Consider the following 22126-nt stretch of genomic DNA (forward strand, 5'->3'; position numbering starts at 1 on the left):
TTATTCAGACCCACAACCCATAGCACTAAACATCACAAATATCAGGTTACTGCGTTACCATTAGTGAAAACAATAATTTAAGTGTTCTTACAATTACCTGCACATTGAACATAATTAATGGTGCCCTTTAACATGACTATGGACTGCATACCACTGAATCTGCTCCTGTTCCCCCGCTGAACGTGTTAACATTCCAATACTGTCAAAAGAATGAGCCCCGCGATTAGAAAATACAGTGTATGTTGGTTTGATGACAAATATATTTAAAGTACATGAGTAGAGAGAGACCATGGTAAAAGGATGTTCCCCTCAGGTGAACAAGGTGTAATAGTGACAGGACTTGCAATGTGTCTTATCTTTGTGCTCTCTAGACCTTCATCTCTTACTGCTCTTGACTTAGAAACATTTTCTATGTGCTGGACAGCTCAAACATGATTTTCTGTGCTGGACCTCTGGCTCTGCAGAGCTCTGGATGACTGCACTGAATACTAATATGTATCCCGGACTGACAGTGCGCAGCACCTGACTGTGTAATCTGCGCTTTGACATCTTGGGCATCAATCATCAAGAGCAGACCACCCAGCTGCTTACTCATTTAGATTGCATTAAGTGACCCAGCCGCAAGCATATCCACTGGCTGTAGAAAAAAACACCCGGGATTGTATTATTGTATGTTCATACTTGACAGTTGCTTTGCAATTTCTCTGCACTTTGTTTGCATCTGGGCACAATTGCTTTGTGATTAGGGATAATTCATCTCTATCTTGAATGCATTTTCTATGCACATTAAAGAAATTAACTGCAGAAGAACATAAAAGCCTCAATTCACAAAGGCATGACACATGAACTATGAACTATTTTATTTACGTACATTATTTGATCATATTATTGCTAACATTTATCTTTAAAGACACATGCATCATATGGTATCATCCTGCATACACAATATTTTATCAACTTTCTGAAGATGTAATTTAACTACTACATTAATATTTATTACTACAATACCTGTAGTTTCAGGGCGCTGATAACTGTCTTTACGAGGTGCCCACTGACAATTAAATATTCCGTTCATTCAGGATTTTAATGACTCAACCTAAATAATTGTTTTTTCATTGAACATATTTGATGTGTGATAAAATTAACATCTTGTGAAAGATAATCATTCAAGAGATTAAAAAAGATCACAAATAAAATCATGTGGCTTTGTGGATTGAGGCTACCATGTTAATGATTGGAACTAAAGTTAAAGCTAATGTTAGAGCTGAAATTAAAGCCTATGTCAAAGCAATAATAAATATTAATAAAAAATCCTCATAGCGCATCTCTGAAATACATTCATTATCCCTTTAAATGGCCAGCACAAGTACAAGATTTGTGTGCTCCTACCTTTCTCTTAGACACAACAACATGATGTGGAATTCCAAAGCGGTGTCAGATCTCTACTTCATTTATGATACATTAGTAAGAACACAAACTTATTTTATCCTTTCCCTAGTCCTTCTCATCTGCCTAACCTTTCCTTGTGCATAAATGACATTATTAGCTTTTTTTGCACAGAAAAATTTAACGGCAGATCAATATTGAGCAAATAAGACGAGTTCATTAAAGCATACATACGCTTTACTACATTACACAAGCATTGATTTGTTTTAAAGTGCATCTTGATCTGTCTTTGGGATCTTGCTACTTATTTGGTTATAATTTGCTTACAAGCTTCGGAGGTGCATCTGAGATTTTTACTAACCTTTTAGTAAGCTGTTCCATTGCATTGTCAATTGTCATGTATGAGAAAGAAAAGAAGTTCAAATACAAATAAATGTCCATGTATGCAAACCAATGAAACAAGTGCACCTAACCCAAATCTAATGCAGTCCATGCCCATCACAAGCATGTAGCTTTGGACCAGTAATAATACAACCATAACCTGAAACCTGTGTTTATTTCAGTTCAAAGCAGCAGAACAATGGTTAAATATTGGCTCATGTAAGTGAAACTAACCTTAATATACCTTCACTATATAGAGCACCAGAGAGCTTTAGATCAGCCAATACAGTTTTACCACTGAGGCTACAAAAGGCAGATCTATTTTTCCAAATTCTAATATGCATTATACAGTTCTAAAGCATGATTACACACAATTTAATGTCCATCTTAGAGGAACTTTTATCTTCTACTATGGTCATAGGCTGTTCCAGTACATAACAATGGCAACCCAAACCTAAATAGCAAATGGAAAACAACTATCCCATTGAGTCAACTCAATCTTGAGAATTCCATAACTCAGACACCAAAGCCAGGTTCCTTAGCTGACCTTTCTCCAATAAAAGTAAGCAATACAACTTTCTCATCTCCTTTCCCCCAACCTGTAAAACAGGAGCAGACTTCCAGTAAGTCATCTTTCTTTTTCTCCTTTAGCAAATTTCTTGCCCCACACCTAATAATCCAAATTAAGTGCAGCCATGCATGGTATTCCAAAAGGCTGATGTCAAGATTTAGGTAATAGCAGCATTTAAAAATCTGTATCATGGTGTTTTAAAGAATACATAGCTGCATTGTTTGGTAAATTTGTAAAACTGTACGGGTGTCCCAATCTAGTAGTAATTTACCTACCTGTGTTGGCCAGTCATATTTAAGTAAGCGAGACTTTTGTTTAAATGCCCCCAGATGTACTAAATCTTGAAAAGTCACAAAAACATTTAGTTGTCTTCTGTGGAAAGTTCTAACAATTAAAAAAATATTCCATTGCACACACATTCACATTTGGCGTTGTGTGACAAGGCGGCATTTTATGTCACTTCCTGCTTTAATTTTAATTCCTAAATGCCATGTTTGCCTCTTTTTCTACAAGCACAGAACTGATAGAAACACATAATTTACTGGCCAGCACTTATTTTTCAGTTTACGCTTTCATAAATAATACATTAATGGATGTGCTGCTGTTTGAGGAGCTGCAATCCCTACCATTCTCATTAGCACTATGTGGTGTTATTTTTCACAGCGGCACTTCTGTGGGAATTCGCCATCTCTGTTAACAGGCTGGAATTGATGGCTTTACGTGCGAAGGGTGCATTAGCGGCATTCTGTGCTTTTACAGCTGTCTACTTAACTGCCCGATGTATTTCAATACATTAAAATTAAGGGAGTTATTACTTTGTAATAAAAGAAAGCCATAATGTTGTTTTAAGACCCCAAATTCTTCCTACAGAAATGTAACAAAGCAGTTTTACATTAACTGCTACATGACTGATAAAGCTCAGTGCTATTTAATAATATTGTATAATATAGCCATAAGGAACAATACAGACCTCTACAGAGAGTAGTAAACAGACGCTGATTATTTTGTTGTCTAAGGTAGCAAATGATAGAACAACCATCCCATCCATTTTAGGGATATATTTTATTTATAACAAGGGAATGAATACATACCGCAAGGTTTTGGCTACAAGACTATAAGTAAAAAGTAAAGTCCTCATTTTGAATAACACCGCTATTACCCATTCATATATACTGTGCCACAGGCTAGGCTACCTCCACCTTGTTAGGAAATACTTATCTGACATTTATTCTTTTGATTAATAACTCGTAGCCAAGCTCCCCTCTTTCAGTTAAGGTAATGAGTATTGTAATTGCAGGAGGAAAAAATGAGTATTTTACATATAAAGGAGGAAAAAATTGTTTCTGCAAAGTAATCAGAGTGTTTTAGGATTTATGCAGGGAAAGGGGAAGGAAGAGCAACACTGGATATGTGTAAGATAAGGAAAGATAAGGAAGAGAAGGAAGATAAGGAAGATAAAGAAAAACAATTTGAATAAGAAAAGCAAATAATGGAAAAATGTAATGTGTTTATCATTGAATAGGTACAACGAGTTACACTTTAAAGTAAAGTAACTTACAGTTAGACTATGTTCAGACTGGTGGAGAGGATACAACTGCCATGCCACTGAATCACTGCCTTGGAAGAGACACTGCATGTTGCGTCTACCTGTGAAAGTCCAATAGGGAATGAATGGGGGTGATTCTGTACCTCTTACTGTACCACTGCAACTGTGGCAACCCGAACTATGGTTCAGGTGGCTGAGCAGTTGGCCATGTGCCACCAATTGTGGGCTGCTTGGGAATAAATGTGCCCTCACTGTGAAAGTTTACATGAATTGATTTCTGACTTTCCACAATATACAGTATATTTTACAACAGTATATTTTCCAAAAGATCTAAGCCTTACATGAAAAAGTGTCACACATTACTTAGCACGTATACATCTTACATTAAATGTTTAATAGATCCACCATAACTAGTTAATAAACTTCTGCTATATATATTTATATATTAGTATCTCAGGACATATAACCCATCAGTTAAACTGGTAACAATAGTCAATAGGTAGCAGCCATGTTGGTCTCAAATGACTCAGCTGCTAAATATGTACTTTTTAGATTTTAGATATGTTATATAGTCCCTTGATTACACACATTGCTATTTTACTAGGGGTCCTGGCTGTATAGCAGATGTTAACTAGACACTGCCAACAACACTTTGATCTAAGAGAACAGTAGGCCTGTGGCTAAAATACCCAAGCTTGTGGAGCAGTGGTCCCCATCCTTTTGGAGCTCACAGACCACTGATCCCATGGACTCCAAACCGTGCATGCGCAGGGAGCCATGTGTCACTCGAAGGGGAAGAAACTTCCCTCTTAGAGTGATGTCAAGATGCCAGAATCTGCCCAATCTCCCTTATCAGGTCTGAGCCTGCCACAACGCGCCCACCGCCCTAAGCCTAGGATGCATACAGCAGACTTGGTCCCTGGCTCTGGACGGTCCTTTTCCCAACCCCGCTGGGGGGTGCACCAGCCATAGCTGCGGCCCACCTGTCAGACGGGCGCAGACCGGGGGTTGGGGACCGCTGTTGTAGAGTACCATTTATGGTTACCTCAAGCAACAAATCTGATAAAAGATTGTGTTTCCAGACCTTTTTACTAATTGATGTTTTCTGTGCTCTGGAGAAGCACTTTCATTCTCAAAACTGGAGTTTCAGAGAAATCAAGGTAATGTCACTTCCTTTTCAGCTGAAAGGTCAAAGTAATTCCAAATCTGACCTAAATTTGTGTATTAACATAACTCATCACCCACATCCAAAGTTCCTATTCGTTATAATAAGCCTTTACATCAATGTTTGTATTCATCCATGAATTGCTTTGTATGTCTTCAAAAATACTACTTGTGGCAGCCTTACGAAATATTGTTTTAACAAAGTGTACCCTGTTATTGTCTTATTTGCTTTTGACGAAGGATAACAAATAACCTGCTAATATGAAATGACGTTGCCCCGACCTTAAACCTAAATTCCATTACAATGAGCATTTCATATAACATTTTCCTTTCCTAATTGATTGATTGGTGGTATATGTTTTTGTTCTTTGGCTAAATATGAACTCATATTAGTAATTAACATAGCTTTTTGTCCTTTCTTTACCCTATCAGACCACCGCTCTTGATAAGGAGAGGCAGGTTTTCAGACGAAGACGCAACCAGGATGTGAGAAGCCGGTTCATGGCTCAACCAGCTGCACCAGAACTCACTTCAGAGTCAGAGGACTATTCACCAAGCTCATCTGAGACTGTTCGCTCACCTAACTCACCCTTTTAGGGAAACACTTTAAGTCTTGGCTTAACCCTTCGAGACGTCAAAATGGAAGCCTTTTAGAAATCTGTTGTGGACATTACAATTTATGATGTTTCTAGGTGTGAAAGAGAGAACAAGTAAGGCCGGTGAAAGCATGATATCGTGGATGTTTTCACCACTATAGGGTAAATGTTTATGTGTAAAAATTTACTAATGAATGAATGACAAGGCCACTACATTCCTGGCGGCCATCTGCAAATAGAACATAGGTTTGGAGCTCAATGGAATTGCGACCTTTAAACAGATATGGCAACATGTTTGATTGTGAAATAATAAAAGAGCAGGTTATAACACAGAGATCCTTTTATGACATACAATAGTTAGGAGGTAAGTGTTGTTCATTTATTCACAGCTGACGCAGGTCATGACGGGTTATGACTCTTAACGGTTCTGAAAACAATCAGAATTGGACAAGATCAGACTCTGAGTGTATGCATGCTTGAACACAGATATATCTATAAAATACAGTTGCTAGAATGGGTTTTACACCTTCATGTGCTGTAATTTGTATTTTATTTTTACTTTTGTTTATCTGTTTTTCCTTTCTAGTCTACTCCTGCAAAGTACGGAATTATTTATTTTCTTTTTTTTTTGCCCTGTGGTGCCACGCAGAATTGTCTTTTTTTTGTAAATAACTGTATATGATGCAGGACAACAAAAAGTAAGCAAATCTTACCAATGATATGTAAATTTCACTTAAAAGCACAGAACAAAGCTGTAAGGAATAGATGATATATTGTGTAGTAGATGCGGGAGGATTTGTACCAACCAAATGATAAAAGTCAATTGATGGTCAGTGTCTTTTATGTGGATGTACAACTAGAAACACAGGGTTTCTCAGCCTGCAGTACACATACCCCAACACCATACCCTGGTATTGCCATATTAACTAGGAATGGATCAATGGCACCAATTGTTCTATGGGATTGTATATTTTTAATCTTTCCTTTCTATAATTTTCCTCCATGTATGCTTCATTATTAGGCATGCATTACCCATAAGTTTAATTCACTGGTCACTGTTACATCCAATTTACACTGAAACAAAATTGGTCATAGGAGTAATACATAGACCATTGGTTAAAAATGCTCTTTATGCTGATATACTGGCACAAAGGAGGATTGAAAATCTGGACCTGGCCCTCAAGGTTATTTGACTCTTTACTTGTCCTTGGTTCCAAGTCAGTGCAAGATGGAAAACTATGTATTTCCCCAGTAAAGGGTTTTCTCTAATATTAATAGCTTGTTTCTATGATTTTCTCATTTATATTTGCAGAAAGTTTGTAGTTCAAGTGATACTTATTTATCACTTGGCTAATGTATTGGATAACTTAAGTAATTAAAATGCAAGCTTTCGGGGTAAACATTCTATAACTTATTATATAGAAAACCTAAAGAAAGGAATTACAGAAAGTCCAAAGACACTAAATTAAATTGAAAGTTTTATACCAATATAGGTTATCACTTGAACTATATTCTTTCAGAGTTAATCAAAGGCTAACACATTTTGAGATCTTCTACTCCTATGTATGTTTGAATTGCTTTTATTACATTCCCATTTTTTCCAAAAAGTTAAGTGGGCAGGCACATTGGGTAGAATTAGAAAAGTTAGTGGTGTCCAATGAATTTATTGCCATGTGAGTGCCTAAGTCCTAAAAATAACATACCACCCTGGCCAAAATACTACAGCTTAGCAAAAAACAAAATGAGTTATGTTAATTCACAATAAATGTATAATGGAACATATATATTACAAAATAACATATATTAAAGGTAAGTTAAATATATATACAGAGGGCACATCTGTTAAGCCAACCAAGTTTTGTTTCAAACATACCACCAAGATGAAGGTCACATCACACTGGTATCTTGGTTTGGGTGGATAAAGGTAGTTACATTCAGATATTTTGGCATCTTATGATTCCAGGGCCGTGTCAAATTCCATATCGTGGCCTTGGCTCTTTATTGGCTCTCAGAATTCAGCAGTGAGTAGATGATACCGTAGCATGAGGTATAAGTAAGGATGTGACATGAGCCAGAACTGGGATCTTGATGGGAAGTTTCTCTTTGATGGCCGACATCCTAGAACAAGCTGGAAACTGACTAAAATACAGGTGGTCACCTAGAAATGGACTGCTTTGGGTGGATGCACACTTTAAGGAAAGATCTTTATTTTCATTTTCTATAGTCTGACTTGGTATTTGAGATGCAAGAGGATCACTGAACCCTTAAGTATCTACAGGACAGTGATTACCCTTCAGCTGATGTAAAATGTAAATTTCCAGGTTGCCATTCTAATTAGGCCAATATTGACTCATATTGTGGAATGAGAGCCCTGTCTGCCACACAACAATTTGGAAATGACTACCAGTTTCCCATCCAGATATGATTGTATAGCTATTAGGGACCAGCTGAGAAACCCTGCTTCTTTTTCAAATTCACAGGTAATGCAAGTAAGAACATAATGCATAATATCATGATACAAAAAACAAAACACATTATCAGTTTTAATCTATGTATTTTAGCAGTACCTCAGTTCCAAATGAATGATATTTATTTAATAAGGCAAAGATCAATCAGCAATTTGTATTAAACCACAACTGCCAATCAGCAATCATGTCATTGTGCCAGATGCTTTAATCTGATTGGTTGTTGTGGTTTAGTGGTGTTCTGCCCATTAACATTGCGCTTTATGCTGCCTTATTAACCTTCTCGAATATTGCAAAGAACAATATGTGTGTGTGTATATTTCATGTTCATTGTCTCTTTGTCTTTTTTATTTTCTCATTTTAAATAAAATGTTATGTCAACATGTAATGGTTGGTTTAGAAATGCTCACTTTTTCTAATATTATCATCCATTGTGGTAAATAATAACATTAAAACATCATGAAGATAATTTATGAATATTCCAGATCTGGTAATGACGGCAATTGAATCCAATAGAACTGATGTGCTGCTACATGTACGCCTTTGTAGCTTTCTATCCTGGTACCAGTTGGTAAGGTTGTATGTAAAGATCGGAGTGCCCTAGACATAGGCAGATAATGATATCCTTTCAGAATACTCTTTCTGTAGGCATCACCCAACTCCTTATATCAAAATAAACACAGTATGCTGTTTGTTTATATCCAGAGCCTATTATTATTATTAATATTATTATTATTATTATTATTAATACACAGTATTTATATAGTGCTGACATATTACGCAGCGCTGTACAAGGTCCATAGTAATATCATATACTAACTGTCCCTCAAAGGAGCTCACAATCTATTTACCCTACCATAGTCATATGTCAAAAACACAGCCTAAAGTTAATTTTGGGGTGAAGCCACTTAAACTAACTGTATGTTTTTGGAAGAGCCTAAACTGTTTATTCCACCTGCAAATAAAAGAATATGGCTGCCAACAGAGTTCCTTTTACATACCATCTATCTGCCTTCAGTGTCCTCTTAATGATGGCATTTGCACATGATTGGAAAATTGGTATAGCATTAGGATTGGCAGTAATGAACATGGAATATAAAGGGGATCAAATGGCTTATTTGGTGGAAATGATCAGTCACTTATTTACCCAATAAAAAGTTTGCTTTCATGAACGTATTGCCCCTAATAACAAATTAATAGTTTTTGTTACATTGTTCATCTCCACCATTGTATTAGCACTATTGTGATGTGCTACAGAGGTGAATACATCCATGGGGCACCCCTGAATCATATCCAAGTCCGCTAGGGGGCCTGTTTCTAAAAAAAATAAAATACTCTCCATCTTTTGTTCTCCACTTTTGGAAGCCTGATCACCACTTTTATAACACAGTATCCAAGAGGGAACATTTTTTTGTTCTGTAGCTTGTAAAAGTGGAAAATATAGGGAATGTAATACCTTTAAAGTTGTAATCGGAGCTGCATTTACTTCAATGGAGTTTTCACTACTGGTTCTGGCTAGTGAGCACTACTTAAAACTTGCATAGCAGCCACTTACTGCTGCTTTTTAAAGTGTTAATCAGCAAAAAAACAGTTTAATGTCACTTTGTATATGGGCCTCTATAACAATTCTTCCTACCTCCTGTTGTCAGCAAGTGGCTATAGCATATAGTAAACCCAAAGAGAACAAAATAGGTAACATTTCATGTATGAAAAACACATTAAAAAAATAAAGGTATGGAAAGTAGACTTTTTAAATTGCTTTGAGTTGTTACTAGATAAAATGTTTCTAGTATAATATACAAGTAATTAAAATATGAAAATTTACAGACAACCAGACATGGGTAAATCCTATGTCAAGCAATTACCAGAACTGACATATTGTGAGTGTTAAATTACATGGCACTACGTGTATTATATTAAATGTTAAATGTCTATGATAGATACAATGGACTCTTCTTTATAATAACCACAAGTGTATTTATGTCAGCGTCACTGCTGATGTATTGGTAGTTTCACATAAATTGCCTGGAAAGCTGCCACTAACGATCCTCGAAGTGTTAAGCCCTCTACTCTTTAAAAATGCCAAAATATTGTTTTCATGTTCAGTCAAGTTATACATCATTTCTATTGGCGCATGTCAACCCTCTGAGTGATTATTTATCATTTCATACAAACTTTTTTGCATGGTAATAAACATTTAATATTGGGATACCAGGCATACAAACTCTGTTGCTAGTCAATACACATACTTTGGTGATACTATGGAGATTTTTTGGGGGTTCATCCTCTAGTGGCAGAAGTCAAAAAAAGTCCCTTAGGCCAGAAAAATGTTTGATGATAGATAGATAGATAGATAGATAGATAGATAGATGATAGATAGATAGATAATCGTATTGCCTTTGGCATACTCTGAACTTTCTAATGGTCAATATTTTTCCGCTGGTATTGGACAGCTAACACCCCTTTAAATTCCATCTTTTATGGTGTTGAGAAATGAAATGTAAAAAGGGTTCTTTATGTTTCACTAAATGGGATATTTGAGCAAAATATGAAATATTTTCATATAAATTCATGTTTATAAAGTTGATCTTGTCACTGCCCTGTCCTACAGTATTGAATTTCTCCAAAAAATTGAGCTTTTCCTTAAGGCTTACAACGGTGGTATAGGTGACTGATAAAGTCTTTGTTTTGCTAAAGTAAATCAAATCATCTCTCAAGACAAAATGTCATAAGGGTTTAGCTTTTTGCAGTAGTGTACTAGATATTAAAACTTTTATTCTTTGCATCATCTAAGCCATTAAAAAAAAGATTCACTGTTCACTCATTCTTGGTGAACAAGATTCTTTAAAATTGTAGCAAATAGACAACTCGTTTCTAGCAACCAATACATTTCTTGCTTCAGACTGTTAGCAGGGGAGAATGAAACCTTTGTGATAGGAAATGTCATATCTTTACAGTAGCTCTCATCTTAATGTAAATGTGGTGCATACTACATAAATCAAAGACGAACCTGTGAATAAAATATTTACTGAAGAAATGGACCCTGAGTCTTTGTTTTATTGCAATGTGGGTGTGATATTAAAAGTACAAAAATGTACAACTGGAGATGTTGAGTTATATCTTCTTGGATGGAAACGAACCTGAGTTGATTTCTACATGGTTGGCTGACTGTCTTTGTCTTGGTAGGGCAGATGTTTGTTATCTGGTTATGCCTCTATGGTGGGTTATTACACCCCTTTTTCAGCAAACATGGATCTGACTGGGTTACTGCTATCTGGGACAAATCTGGCATCAGAATTTATTTTTGAGATGTGAAAATATCAAATATAGGGTGCTCATCAATTCTTGCTACCTCCAACATTCAGATGCAGATTTAGGAATGTTCCTCATTATGTTTTATCCAGTACACCATTAACACACCACTAAAAGCTACAGAAACCTACCACAAAATATAAACTTGGACCCTTTCATATCTTAAACAAAAGATTTCAGGACATTTGACCTGATTTATTAAAGCTCTCCAAGGCTGGAGAGGATACACTTTCATCAGTGAACCTGGGTGATCCGGCAGCTGTCCTGGAATGGATTTCTTAAACACCATTTGCTATTTGTTTGCAAATGTTTTCATTGCTGGACCAGATCTATTCCAATGTTTGATGGATCACTCAGGTTCACTGATGAAAGTGTATCTTCTCCAGCCTCAGAGAACTTTAATAAATCAGGCCCATTGCATCCAAATGTAAGGGTTAGGTACACTCTTTTTCCCACCTTCTCCCCCATCTGATGTACACTCATCTGAAACAATATGGGGTCTCTTCTAGTTCTCTGCTGCCGAGAGATGTCTCTTCAAAAGAAAGGAGGTTCAAAAGCTATATGTTATGCATTTGTGTATATATTTTGTTGTGGTAAATATTTGGTGCAAAATCAAGACTGCATGAAAACATCCGGACCCGATAGGCTTTAAAATTATAATATAGCTGCTTTTAATATTTTTAAATTTGCAGCTTTCATTAGGGTTACACCTGGTGGCCCTTCCATGAAGGTTCCTGTCCAGCCACCTTTTGTTACAGGTTGACACCTCTTTGCCCCTGTCTCCCAGTTGGACTCCTGGAGTTCTCTTGGAGGCTACAAGTGGGATTTCAAAGCACATTACGTGGGCATGTCCACTCTCTATTTAAAAGAATATCAAAGTGGCTAACAATCAGAAGTTATGTGATGTTATGTTGATACTATATAAATATTGTTTATTATTACTATTATTATTATTATTATTATTATTATTATTATTAATAATAATAATAATAATAATAATAAAAATAAAATTAGAATTAAAATAATAACTTAATATTAAAGTTCTGAGTTGCAAAAAAGCATGACGAATGGAGAAGATTGTATTTTTTCAACAAGCAATTGTTTCTAATACAATTTATAAACTAAATGTCATCCTTTAGGGGGTTTACATCTAATTTAAGGGAAAATACTTGGTGTCCCAAGTTGTAATTTTGTTTGATTAAATATCCTGAAACAACCACATTAACTGCAACTACAAGTTAATATACAGCAAAACAAGAAAATATTTTTTGCAAACATTTAGCCTTCACCAAAAATTACTTAAATTGGATCTCTAGGTAAAATGTTACATTTTGATTTTGTATAATATTAGATATGTTTACAACTCGAGTCATACTGTATGCTGCTTCCCTGAACGGGAGACTCAGGACTTCTTTTTCTGTAAAATAATAGAAAATCCAAATTGTTTACATTTGTGAATTTTGACAGGAGGATTGAGGAGATTTTCCAGTGTGGACTCCAGAAAACGACTTATGGGGGGGTATTGGCAAAGATCTATACTAGTGGCTAGTGAAAGGAATATAGTACTGTCTCGCATTGCCAGGAAGGCACAAGGCCAATATGGGATGTATTCCACTGCTAGAATTCTCACTCATTGCCCCCGATTTATTAAAGCTCTCCAAGGCTGGACAGGATACACTTTCATCAGTGAAGCTGGGTGATCCAGCAAACCTGGAATGGATCTGGTCCAGGATTCAAAACATTTGCTAACAAATAGCCAATGACTATTAGGGAATCCATTCCAGGTTTGCTGGATCGCCCAGGTTCACGGAAGAAACTGTATCCTCTCCGATCTTTGAGAGCTTTAATAAATCAGGCCCATTAACAGCACATTTGGGAGTTCTGTCTTGCACTCACTCTAATGATAACAAATATTACAGTAAGCATGATAGAAGGTTCTGCCTCAATGCGGACAGTGTAAGTGGGAAATGGAATACCATGTATTGGTACTTGCAGTATTAAACATTGCTGAAGTGATCATAGTTATTTTCAATCAAAATTTAGTGACAAAACTGGATTAGAAAAGAAGGCTCTATTGAATGTACCCAATCTACCCCTTAGAAAAATGAAAGTTGAAGACTTATTAAAACCTACAGATTCATTTATGCATTGAGCCACTTCTACAACCACTGATTATGCAAAAAATGGAAGTTTAGATGTTGCAGACCGAAGACAACTGTGCAATGAATTTGATTTCTCTATTGCTTCTTCTATTGAATATTGTAATAATTATTTTACTGTAAAATAAAATTGTTATATTGCTATATATAATATGATGAAATAAATATCTGACCTGCCAATGTTGCCTTCTCATTCTCAAAATTCTGTTTGCCTGGCTGTCTTGCTGATCCGTTGATTTCAGTACTTGACCTTGGAAAGATATGCAGACCAACTGCTAAAAATTCAGGCTAACTTCACTGGCTGTGTACATAGTTCAACTTTGGATACAAAAATTAAAAAAAAAAACAAAAACAACTAGCATTTTCATACTTGCCAGCAATGGCATCCTGCACATATAGTACAGGTTTCCCTAAAAATAACAAATATACTTCTCTTTTAAATCCTAAATAGCTAACATTCATTAAATATCCATGACTACATTAGTGGCAATCTTCTGTACTGCCAGTTATCCATTTCAAGTTAGAAAAATAATAATAAATGCAAATAATTTTCTAAAACTTTGAAGTCCAAAGGAATCACTCTTTAGAGTGTGATAAATTAAAAAAAAAAGAAAAAAAAAGATCGCAGGGAGTAATTTATCATTTTCTGTATGAAATGGCTTTGTCTGCACAGAAAATTCATACCGCAAACTGTCAAGAGTTACAGACATATCTTTTATGACTTATTTTATTTAATTAGGAAATTAATAATGTTTGCCTTTTATATTCTGTTTGAAAGAAAACTGCTAAAGGATTACTTGAGTGTGAAATTAAATGACACTTTTTTCTTGCAAGCTCAAGGGACATCTAAAGATCTCATTGGACTGAAACACATTTTTGAATGGCCTACGCTATGGAACAAATTCTCTTTTAAAAATATGAAACTGTGCAATTATCTCTTGATTAAAAGAACATTTGGGTTGGTGGGAAATCATAGACTCTAATTAAATAACTTATGAAGAAACGGAGCTCATGAATTCGCAATGTAGGTCCGCTGGAAAGTTTGGGCAAAAGGGCACCCAGTGAGGGTCAGTGATTGGATGCATGGAATTTGTATTGTTCTTTTTTTTATTTTTCTTCATTTGATGCTGTTTGTGGAATAAAGATAATAAATGGTATTTTGTATTTTCTTTACTTAGGTCAATGTTAAGTATTGCATATGAATATTTCATGTTTACCACTTACAGCCAACAGGTGGCACAATAAAAAGTTTATCTGTAGGTCTTGTGCTTAAAACATTTTTTTACAATTGAGAAATACTCTACAGAAAGTGGACATAAAATAAAAAGATAACCCCTGCTAAAGTAGTTCAGGGACAAATATAACACTTTCCAAACTACCGGTAGCTTACAAGTACCTCATTTATATATATAAACTCAATGGTCTTGTAATTTTTATAATGCATACCAAAATATGTACTATGGATTTGTTACTAATTAGAAAGTTTTGCACTGATCCCCAATCTACTTCTGTCTCTGTGTTTTGTTACAAGTAGTGTGATCTTTTGCATATTTACAGATACTCTTTGTGTTCAAACACCCCACAAATTCCTCTACTACCAAGTTTTACATTGAAAGTGGAAATATTAGAAATACGAAAAAAGCATAAAAAGAAGAGGAAACCTGCAAAAAAGAAAGGACCCTGATTTATTAAAGCTCTCCGAGGCTGGGGACTATACACTTTCATCGGTGAAACTGGGTGATCCAGCAAACCTGGATCTGGTCCAGGATTAAAATCATTTGTTAATCCCCCTAGCGGTAATCCTGAGTGTGACTCAGGGAGTCACACTTGGGGTTGCTTAAAACTTAAAAAAGAAAACACTTATCTTGCTCCATCGGCGTCCCTCCGCGTCCTGCTGTTCCCCGTGGGTCCTAGGGGCACGTCCTCCTCCTCCGATCTTCAGCCGCGAACTGCAGAACTCCCGGTGATGTCGGTGCATGCGTCGCTGTGGACGGGAGGATCGGCGGGAAATTCAAATCATTTTGTATTGGATTCAATAGAAAATTGTTGTAATGCGTGCAATACAAAGAAATCTTCATGTAACATATATATAATCATATTATATATATATTTTATTTGCCACTGTACAGTTATATTTTTTGTTTCTCTATTTTTTTATTTTTAACCGATTTTTGTGTTTTTAAATTTATAGTTTATTAATAAATGTATTAAATATTGGACATATTTCGGTGAGTTATGCCTAGAATTATAGCCTACAATGTAACATAAATTTCCATGCAAAAAAAAATGTAATGCTTTTTGCATGGAAATACGGAGAGAATTAGAACACTAGGGGGGCTAACAAATAGCAAATGATTTTTAAGAAATCCACTCCAGGTTTGCTGGATCACCCAGGTTCACTGATGAAAGTGTATCCTCGACAGGTTTGGAGAGCTTTAGTGAATCAGGCCTAAAGTGTAACATTGCAAAATACGAATACATTAAATATATACCCATTTAATAAAAGATTCTTTGTAAAATTAAGTTTTGTACAATTACAGGTCTATTCCAGCCTGGTGTTCTTCATCCCAAAAGTAGCCAAGCTGGATGGCTGGAACAGTGAGTTTGAGAAGGACAGCACCAGAAAGTAGATGAATATTGCTGCAAAAGTTTTTTTTATTATTTTTACTGTAGGCATGAATAAAATTAAATAAAAGCTGCAGTTACACTTTAATTAGAAATATGACATACAAGATCAAATTCCTAACTAGTAACATAAACAACATAAGAAAACTAATTTAAAATGAGTTTCCCTTTGAACCCCTATGTGAATAGATTAGAGAGTCACATACTAATTCTTACCCAGACTTTTGAGCATTTTCTTTAGCTCCTGGTGCCTTGTAATTATATACTGCTAGGTTGGGGGATAAAGCAACACCAATATATTGCCATAAATAGGCAAAAGTTTGCCTAGGCAAGTTTTTTGAATAGACAGGCAGTGAAATATTTTAGGTAAGCATTCTAGGAATGTATGATATTACTCACACATAATTTAGGGTAATGATGTCACAAGGGTGTTATTATAAACTAGGAGGAATGGTGCTGTCTGTTATCCAGACCGATGGGACATTTTTGTAAAATTCTCCATGTTTGCTAAGGATCCCGCTTCTTCTATGGTAATGTCATAAACCTTAAGGATTAAGTCGAGAAAATTCTCTTTCTGCTAAGGCCTAATATACGCTTTCCATAAGTTTTGAACTGAGAATTGGAAACACTGGAGTAACATCTTCCATTGCTTTATTGGTATGTTTGATTTGTTTGAAGAAGCTCCCAGCAGCTATGAATGAGGATCAGAATGGAGGAATCTCCAGCAGTTAGAGACTGGATATTTCAATTTATTGGGTTTTATATTAACATTTACTCATCTTGGTATCCTCAGTAAAGTTCTCCAAAAGTCTGAGTTCCACCACACTTTTAAAGGAAGTAAGCTGACTTGCTTGGGACAAGGTCTGTGGAATTCAATTTATGGTCCCGCATGGGATTCCAAACCCCAGATAAGCTACCATACAGGTGCAAAATGCTTCAGAAGCCAGGTGGAAGTGTATATATATATTTATATATGTATGTATGCATGTATGTGTATGTTCCACCTTCACTGGAAAACGCATGGAGACAATTCAACCAAACTTGCCATACATATGACAGGGACTCATGTGACTGCACCGCTGATCTTTGTACAGCGCTGTGCTTTATGTCAGAGCTATATTTGGTGATCACTAGGAAACGCATGGAGACATTTCAACCATCCAGGAAATGCATATACATTTAAACCAAACTTGCTAGACATAGGACACCGCTGATCTTTGTACATTGCTGTAGTATATGTCAGAGGTATATAAATGTATATTAATAGTATGTGACTGTGGGGGGACATTAGAGTGTCAGCTCCTCTGTACAGAGACTGATGGGTCTAGCTCAGTGTTTCATTGTACAGCACTATGGTATATGTCAGAGCTATATAAATCTCTATATAAAAATTGGAGGTATGTATGTATGTATGTATGTGTGTATGTTCCACCATCACTCGAAAACGCATAGAGACATTTCAACTAAATTTGCCGTACATATGACTGAGACTCATGTGACTGCACCGCTGATCTTTGTACAGAGCTGTGCTATGTCAGAGCTATATTTGGATGTATGTATGTATGTATGTTTGTATGTGATCACTAGGAAACGCATCTAGACATTTTAACCAAACTTGCTTGACATATGACTCATGTGAGTGGGCTGCTGATCTTTGTACAGCCCTGTGGTATATGTCAGAGGTATATTTGCATGTATGTATGTATTGCTCAGTGACAGCCTGCTTTTTGCTTATATTTTTACATACTTTTTTTTGGACTAGTTTACAAATTTCTGGCCTGTAATAATGCCTTTGAGAAAACATTGCTTGCTCAAGTGTGGGTAGCCCAAAAATGTATTTATTCTTGCTCCTAGTGGTGAAACTAAAAATGGTGTTTATAATCAAGTTTTGTTTTAAAGTAATATTATAGTCAATTAGTCAAAGATTTTACTTTATAATTTGTATATTCTAGGTTTACTTTTAAAACCTGTAAAAACGTTTCTTTGATTTAACACTATAGCTTGTTTGATTCCTTTTCCTGTATAATATAAGATTGCAATAAATAAATACCCGAGCAACGCCGGGTTGTCAGCTAGTATATATATATATATATATATATATATATTCATCTTTCTTTGAAAACGACATTTGGAAATCTGGGTAAAGGTATATTAGGACAGCGGAGGGAGCCATGATGTGCCGTAACTCAAAGCAACTAATCATATTGCACTTTCATTAGCTCAGCGGCAGTTCATATCATCTATTGGTTTCTTCACTTTCTACCTTGTTCTAACCTTTTCCTACAAAAACAATATATACTTCACTGGAAGCAAAGGACGTATAATTTTATTTGCAGTATAACCCTTTGCCCCTGATTGATGTATTATCCTGATATTTCCCAAGATATTAACTGTGTAAAACTGAGACAAAAATAAAAATGGGAAATTTAAAGTGTTTCTGGAGTATTGATTTTACATAATTGCTTGACTTCAAAGAATCATTATTATACGGTGAGAACAGACTTGACACAAGATCTCTATCATATATCCTTATTTAAATACACCTTTCATTACCTCTGTGCCTCATGCCTGGCTAGTGAATAGGGCTTGCATACGGCTTCCGCGGGAGATGTTGTCACTTGTTCATTTACCGCTTTTGACACTCTGGGAGACATTAGCAGAAGCAGAGCCCAAAACTCTGACAGTGACATTTATTGCAGATAATAAAGCTTGCTATTGAGTGCTATGCAGGCAGAGTGCTATCTGAAATGTTGTGTTTTAGAGCTGTAAACCTACCTTCCAGTATAGTAAATGTAAGTGCACAATCATTAAAGTCCACTATTACATATAACACTGGGACTAGGTAGACTGAATTATTTAAAGGGGAACAAAATATTGTAGTAGAATGTCTTACAAGGAGCTTCAAGAAGTCTTCTCTGGGGTTTTTACATCCTCTAGGTTTGTTTATTTCATTTTCCGGAGCCTCTGAGCCAACAGAAGATTGCAACTGTCTCTTGAATCAATAATGTAACTTACCACTGAGAGATGATGGAAGCTGCCATTACTTAAAGTGGACCTATCACCACAATTCTTCCTTTATGTAGAAGGGTAGATAACCCTTCCATATGAAATGAAAATGTGTTGTTTTTTTCTTTTTAATAAATGCCTTTTACTCTGTAAAGACCGAATGGGAGCGTAGAGCCCTCCCGGGATACGTACATCACGAAATACTAGGAGGCTTTGGGGTGAGAAGAAGAAGAAGGAAAAAGATGGCGGTGCCCAGCGCTTCCTCCACACCGGGATGAATCAAGAAACCATGACAATGGGGGACTGGATAGAAGACAGCTCCAGAGGGATTAAGGATTTTGTTTTTACTTTAGTTCTTACTAAAGTATGCCAATTACCTGAATGTAAATCCGATCCTTGGTCAGTCACACACAGAAAGCAAGCATTCAGATAACTGTGGGACAATTAACTGAATACCTGAGCTACATCTTCATTCTAGGTCAGTGGTTCAGAAGGTATTAAAGGCAGAGGATGAGAACACCAACCTGCCAATCTGACCCACTTTAGGCAGATGAATTTCTTGAGATGACCTGGACATGCTCACACACATTGGTCTGTAGCCTTGGAAGCAGGCGGGTTGAGTCGGGGCTATGGTTGGTAAATGACGGAAATTCAATTTGCATTTGGTGGCTGCCAAGTACTAGGCTTGTCCTTCCTGATACACATAACTGTATTTGTGTATTATTTCCACATAACTGCTGGGCTTTGTTTTAACATTTTTGTTCATTTTGAGCACTGTACAGCACCATTTTAAAAATTTGTTTAGCTCCCGCTCTTTATTCACTTAATCTAATTTTTATCTTACATTATGTGGTATCATGATACTTTTCAATACCTAAGTCCATAGACCTCAATAGTCCTTTCCTTGAAAGGGTATGTAAAACCCCTACCATAGCCATAAAAATACTTATAGACAAATTTTAGAAGACAGTTACCCTGGCTTTGTCTTTTTGGCTTTGAGGAGGCAAACGGCATAGCCAAAAGAATCTCCTTGCAGTGGGTTTTCATGCAGGCCCCTGACAAATTAACTACCAAACTATTCAATCAAAATGTCATACCAGGGTATAAAATCAGTGATGTGTTCACAATGGTTGATAAAAAAGGCACAGAAGAAGGGTGATTGACGCAAAGGTCTCATTTACTAAATTGTGATGTGATGGCTGGGTCACCGCAAAATATCCGCTTCTTATTTTGAACAAGATTTTTGGAAGCCCCAAAACACTGCACACACACACGTGTACAATATTACTGTGATTATATGTTATATGTGTTGTACTTGTACTATTATGTATTATGTATTGTATTGTATGGTGTAAACCTAGCAAGTCCCTTCACAACCTTTTGTCCCTGGGCTTTACTACATACATTCACGTAATACATACATTCACATAATAGTATGAAGTGAAAGCACTTTCGGTTGAAATTTACCAACATGTCTAATCACTGAACAACCCCTCAAGTGTGGAAAATCTGCATTTTCACTTTGTTAGATAGAATTCAGAAATGATCACATGTAAATCAATAAGAAAACGAAACTCCGTCTGTGTGTACTAGCCCTTAAAAATCTCCAGTCATTGGCAAAAGGATCTCTACATTTATAAATGTGCTTTCAATATTATTTCATGTTTGTATTTGCCTGTATAGTAATACATTTTTATACACATTTAAAGAGACTGTTTCCAGTCCATTCAATACATTAAGAGTCTCCAGGAAGAATAATATGGACATTTATTGTATCTCTAGCATTGTTATTTACCTATAAAAGCCTCTCTTGTATAGACACCCACAAGCTATGAGATTGATGATGCCATCCTATGAGTAAATATATTTTATTGCCATTTGTTAATAAATACAAACATTTTAATCAGTAAACAAAAAGGTATCTTCGATAAAGTATAACACAACATAGCAATAATCAAAAAACAGTGTACAAAACAAAGAAAGGGATACATTGGGCAGATGGGAATCCGGGGACAAAAAATGAAATACATCCATGGGGGCACCTGGGCAGATTGCTGGGAAAGGAAATAGATTTAATAAAAAAGTCTACTGGTAAATGAAGGGGAAGAGAAATACATCAGCCGTATCCAGCAATGGGCGGTAATACGCTTTTAGATATGATGTCAGCAGTACCAGCAGACTCAGAGCTTTCACTCAGGTACCATACTATTGTATTCCCCTTCCCTCCTCTCCAACTACTACATAAAAGTTAACTTAGGGCGAGGAGGGGTTGGGGATCAGGGCCACCAGAAAATGTAATTAGACATTCCCAGAAGAGGAGGGGGTGTAAAAACAAAGGGACTGGGCTAAGGAGCTGACACTTTCTGGAGTGTCAATTACCTATTAAGATCAGAGGCAAATAGCAAGCCAATAAAACATTCATGGAAAGGAAAAGCACTGAAAGTAAACATTTGAAATACTTGCTTTTTCTTCTTTTGTTGATGACACTGTTCCTGTAAGATCACAGATCTATAGAAGATGCAGGGGTCTTACATGATAGAAGAATCTGAGTGCAGCTAATAATATTTATTTCTGAAGAATGAAAAATAATCAGGATAATGCAGCTCTCCTAGTGGTGTCAAATTAAAACATTGATGGTTTTCTGCTTATTTTGGCAACTCCCTTCTCTGAACTGCACAACAATATTGCTAGTATTCCTACTGTTCTGATTTCCATTAGTAAGACGTTCATGTTGGACCATACCAATATGGCTGCAGGGGGGAATACCAAATCAATTAAAAAAAAAGCAATCAATTAACTGACCCCAATGTATTTGCAGGTAACTTTGCATTATTAAACATGGCAGTTGTCACATGCTTTTGAGATCCTAGTTACCTGGTTGTCATCATGACCTCTCTTGTTTCAAGACCTTGGGT

The 22126-nt window shown here is 36.1% G+C and overlaps 1 protein-coding gene across 3 annotated transcripts in view; it reads left to right on the plus strand.

Moving 5' to 3' along the window:
- The window catches only part of DCLK1 (doublecortin like kinase 1), a 208796-nt gene extending 200299 nt beyond the window's left edge, over positions 1 to 8497 (plus strand). For all 3 annotated transcript variants that reach the window (XM_072404171.1, XM_072404164.1, XM_072404179.1), the window contains one exon: positions 5481 to 8497. In XM_072404171.1, the coding sequence (XP_072260272.1) occupies positions 5481 to 5538 (58 nt within the window). In that variant the 3' untranslated portion in view covers positions 5539 to 8497. The remainder of the gene's footprint in view (positions 1 to 5480) is intronic.
- Positions 8498 to 22126: the final 13629 nt, after the last annotated feature.

The sequence above is a fragment of the Pyxicephalus adspersus genome, chromosome 1, assembly GCF_032062135.1.
Source record: "Pyxicephalus adspersus chromosome 1, UCB_Pads_2.0, whole genome shotgun sequence".
Taxonomy (NCBI): Eukaryota; Metazoa; Chordata; class Amphibia; order Anura; family Pyxicephalidae; genus Pyxicephalus; species Pyxicephalus adspersus.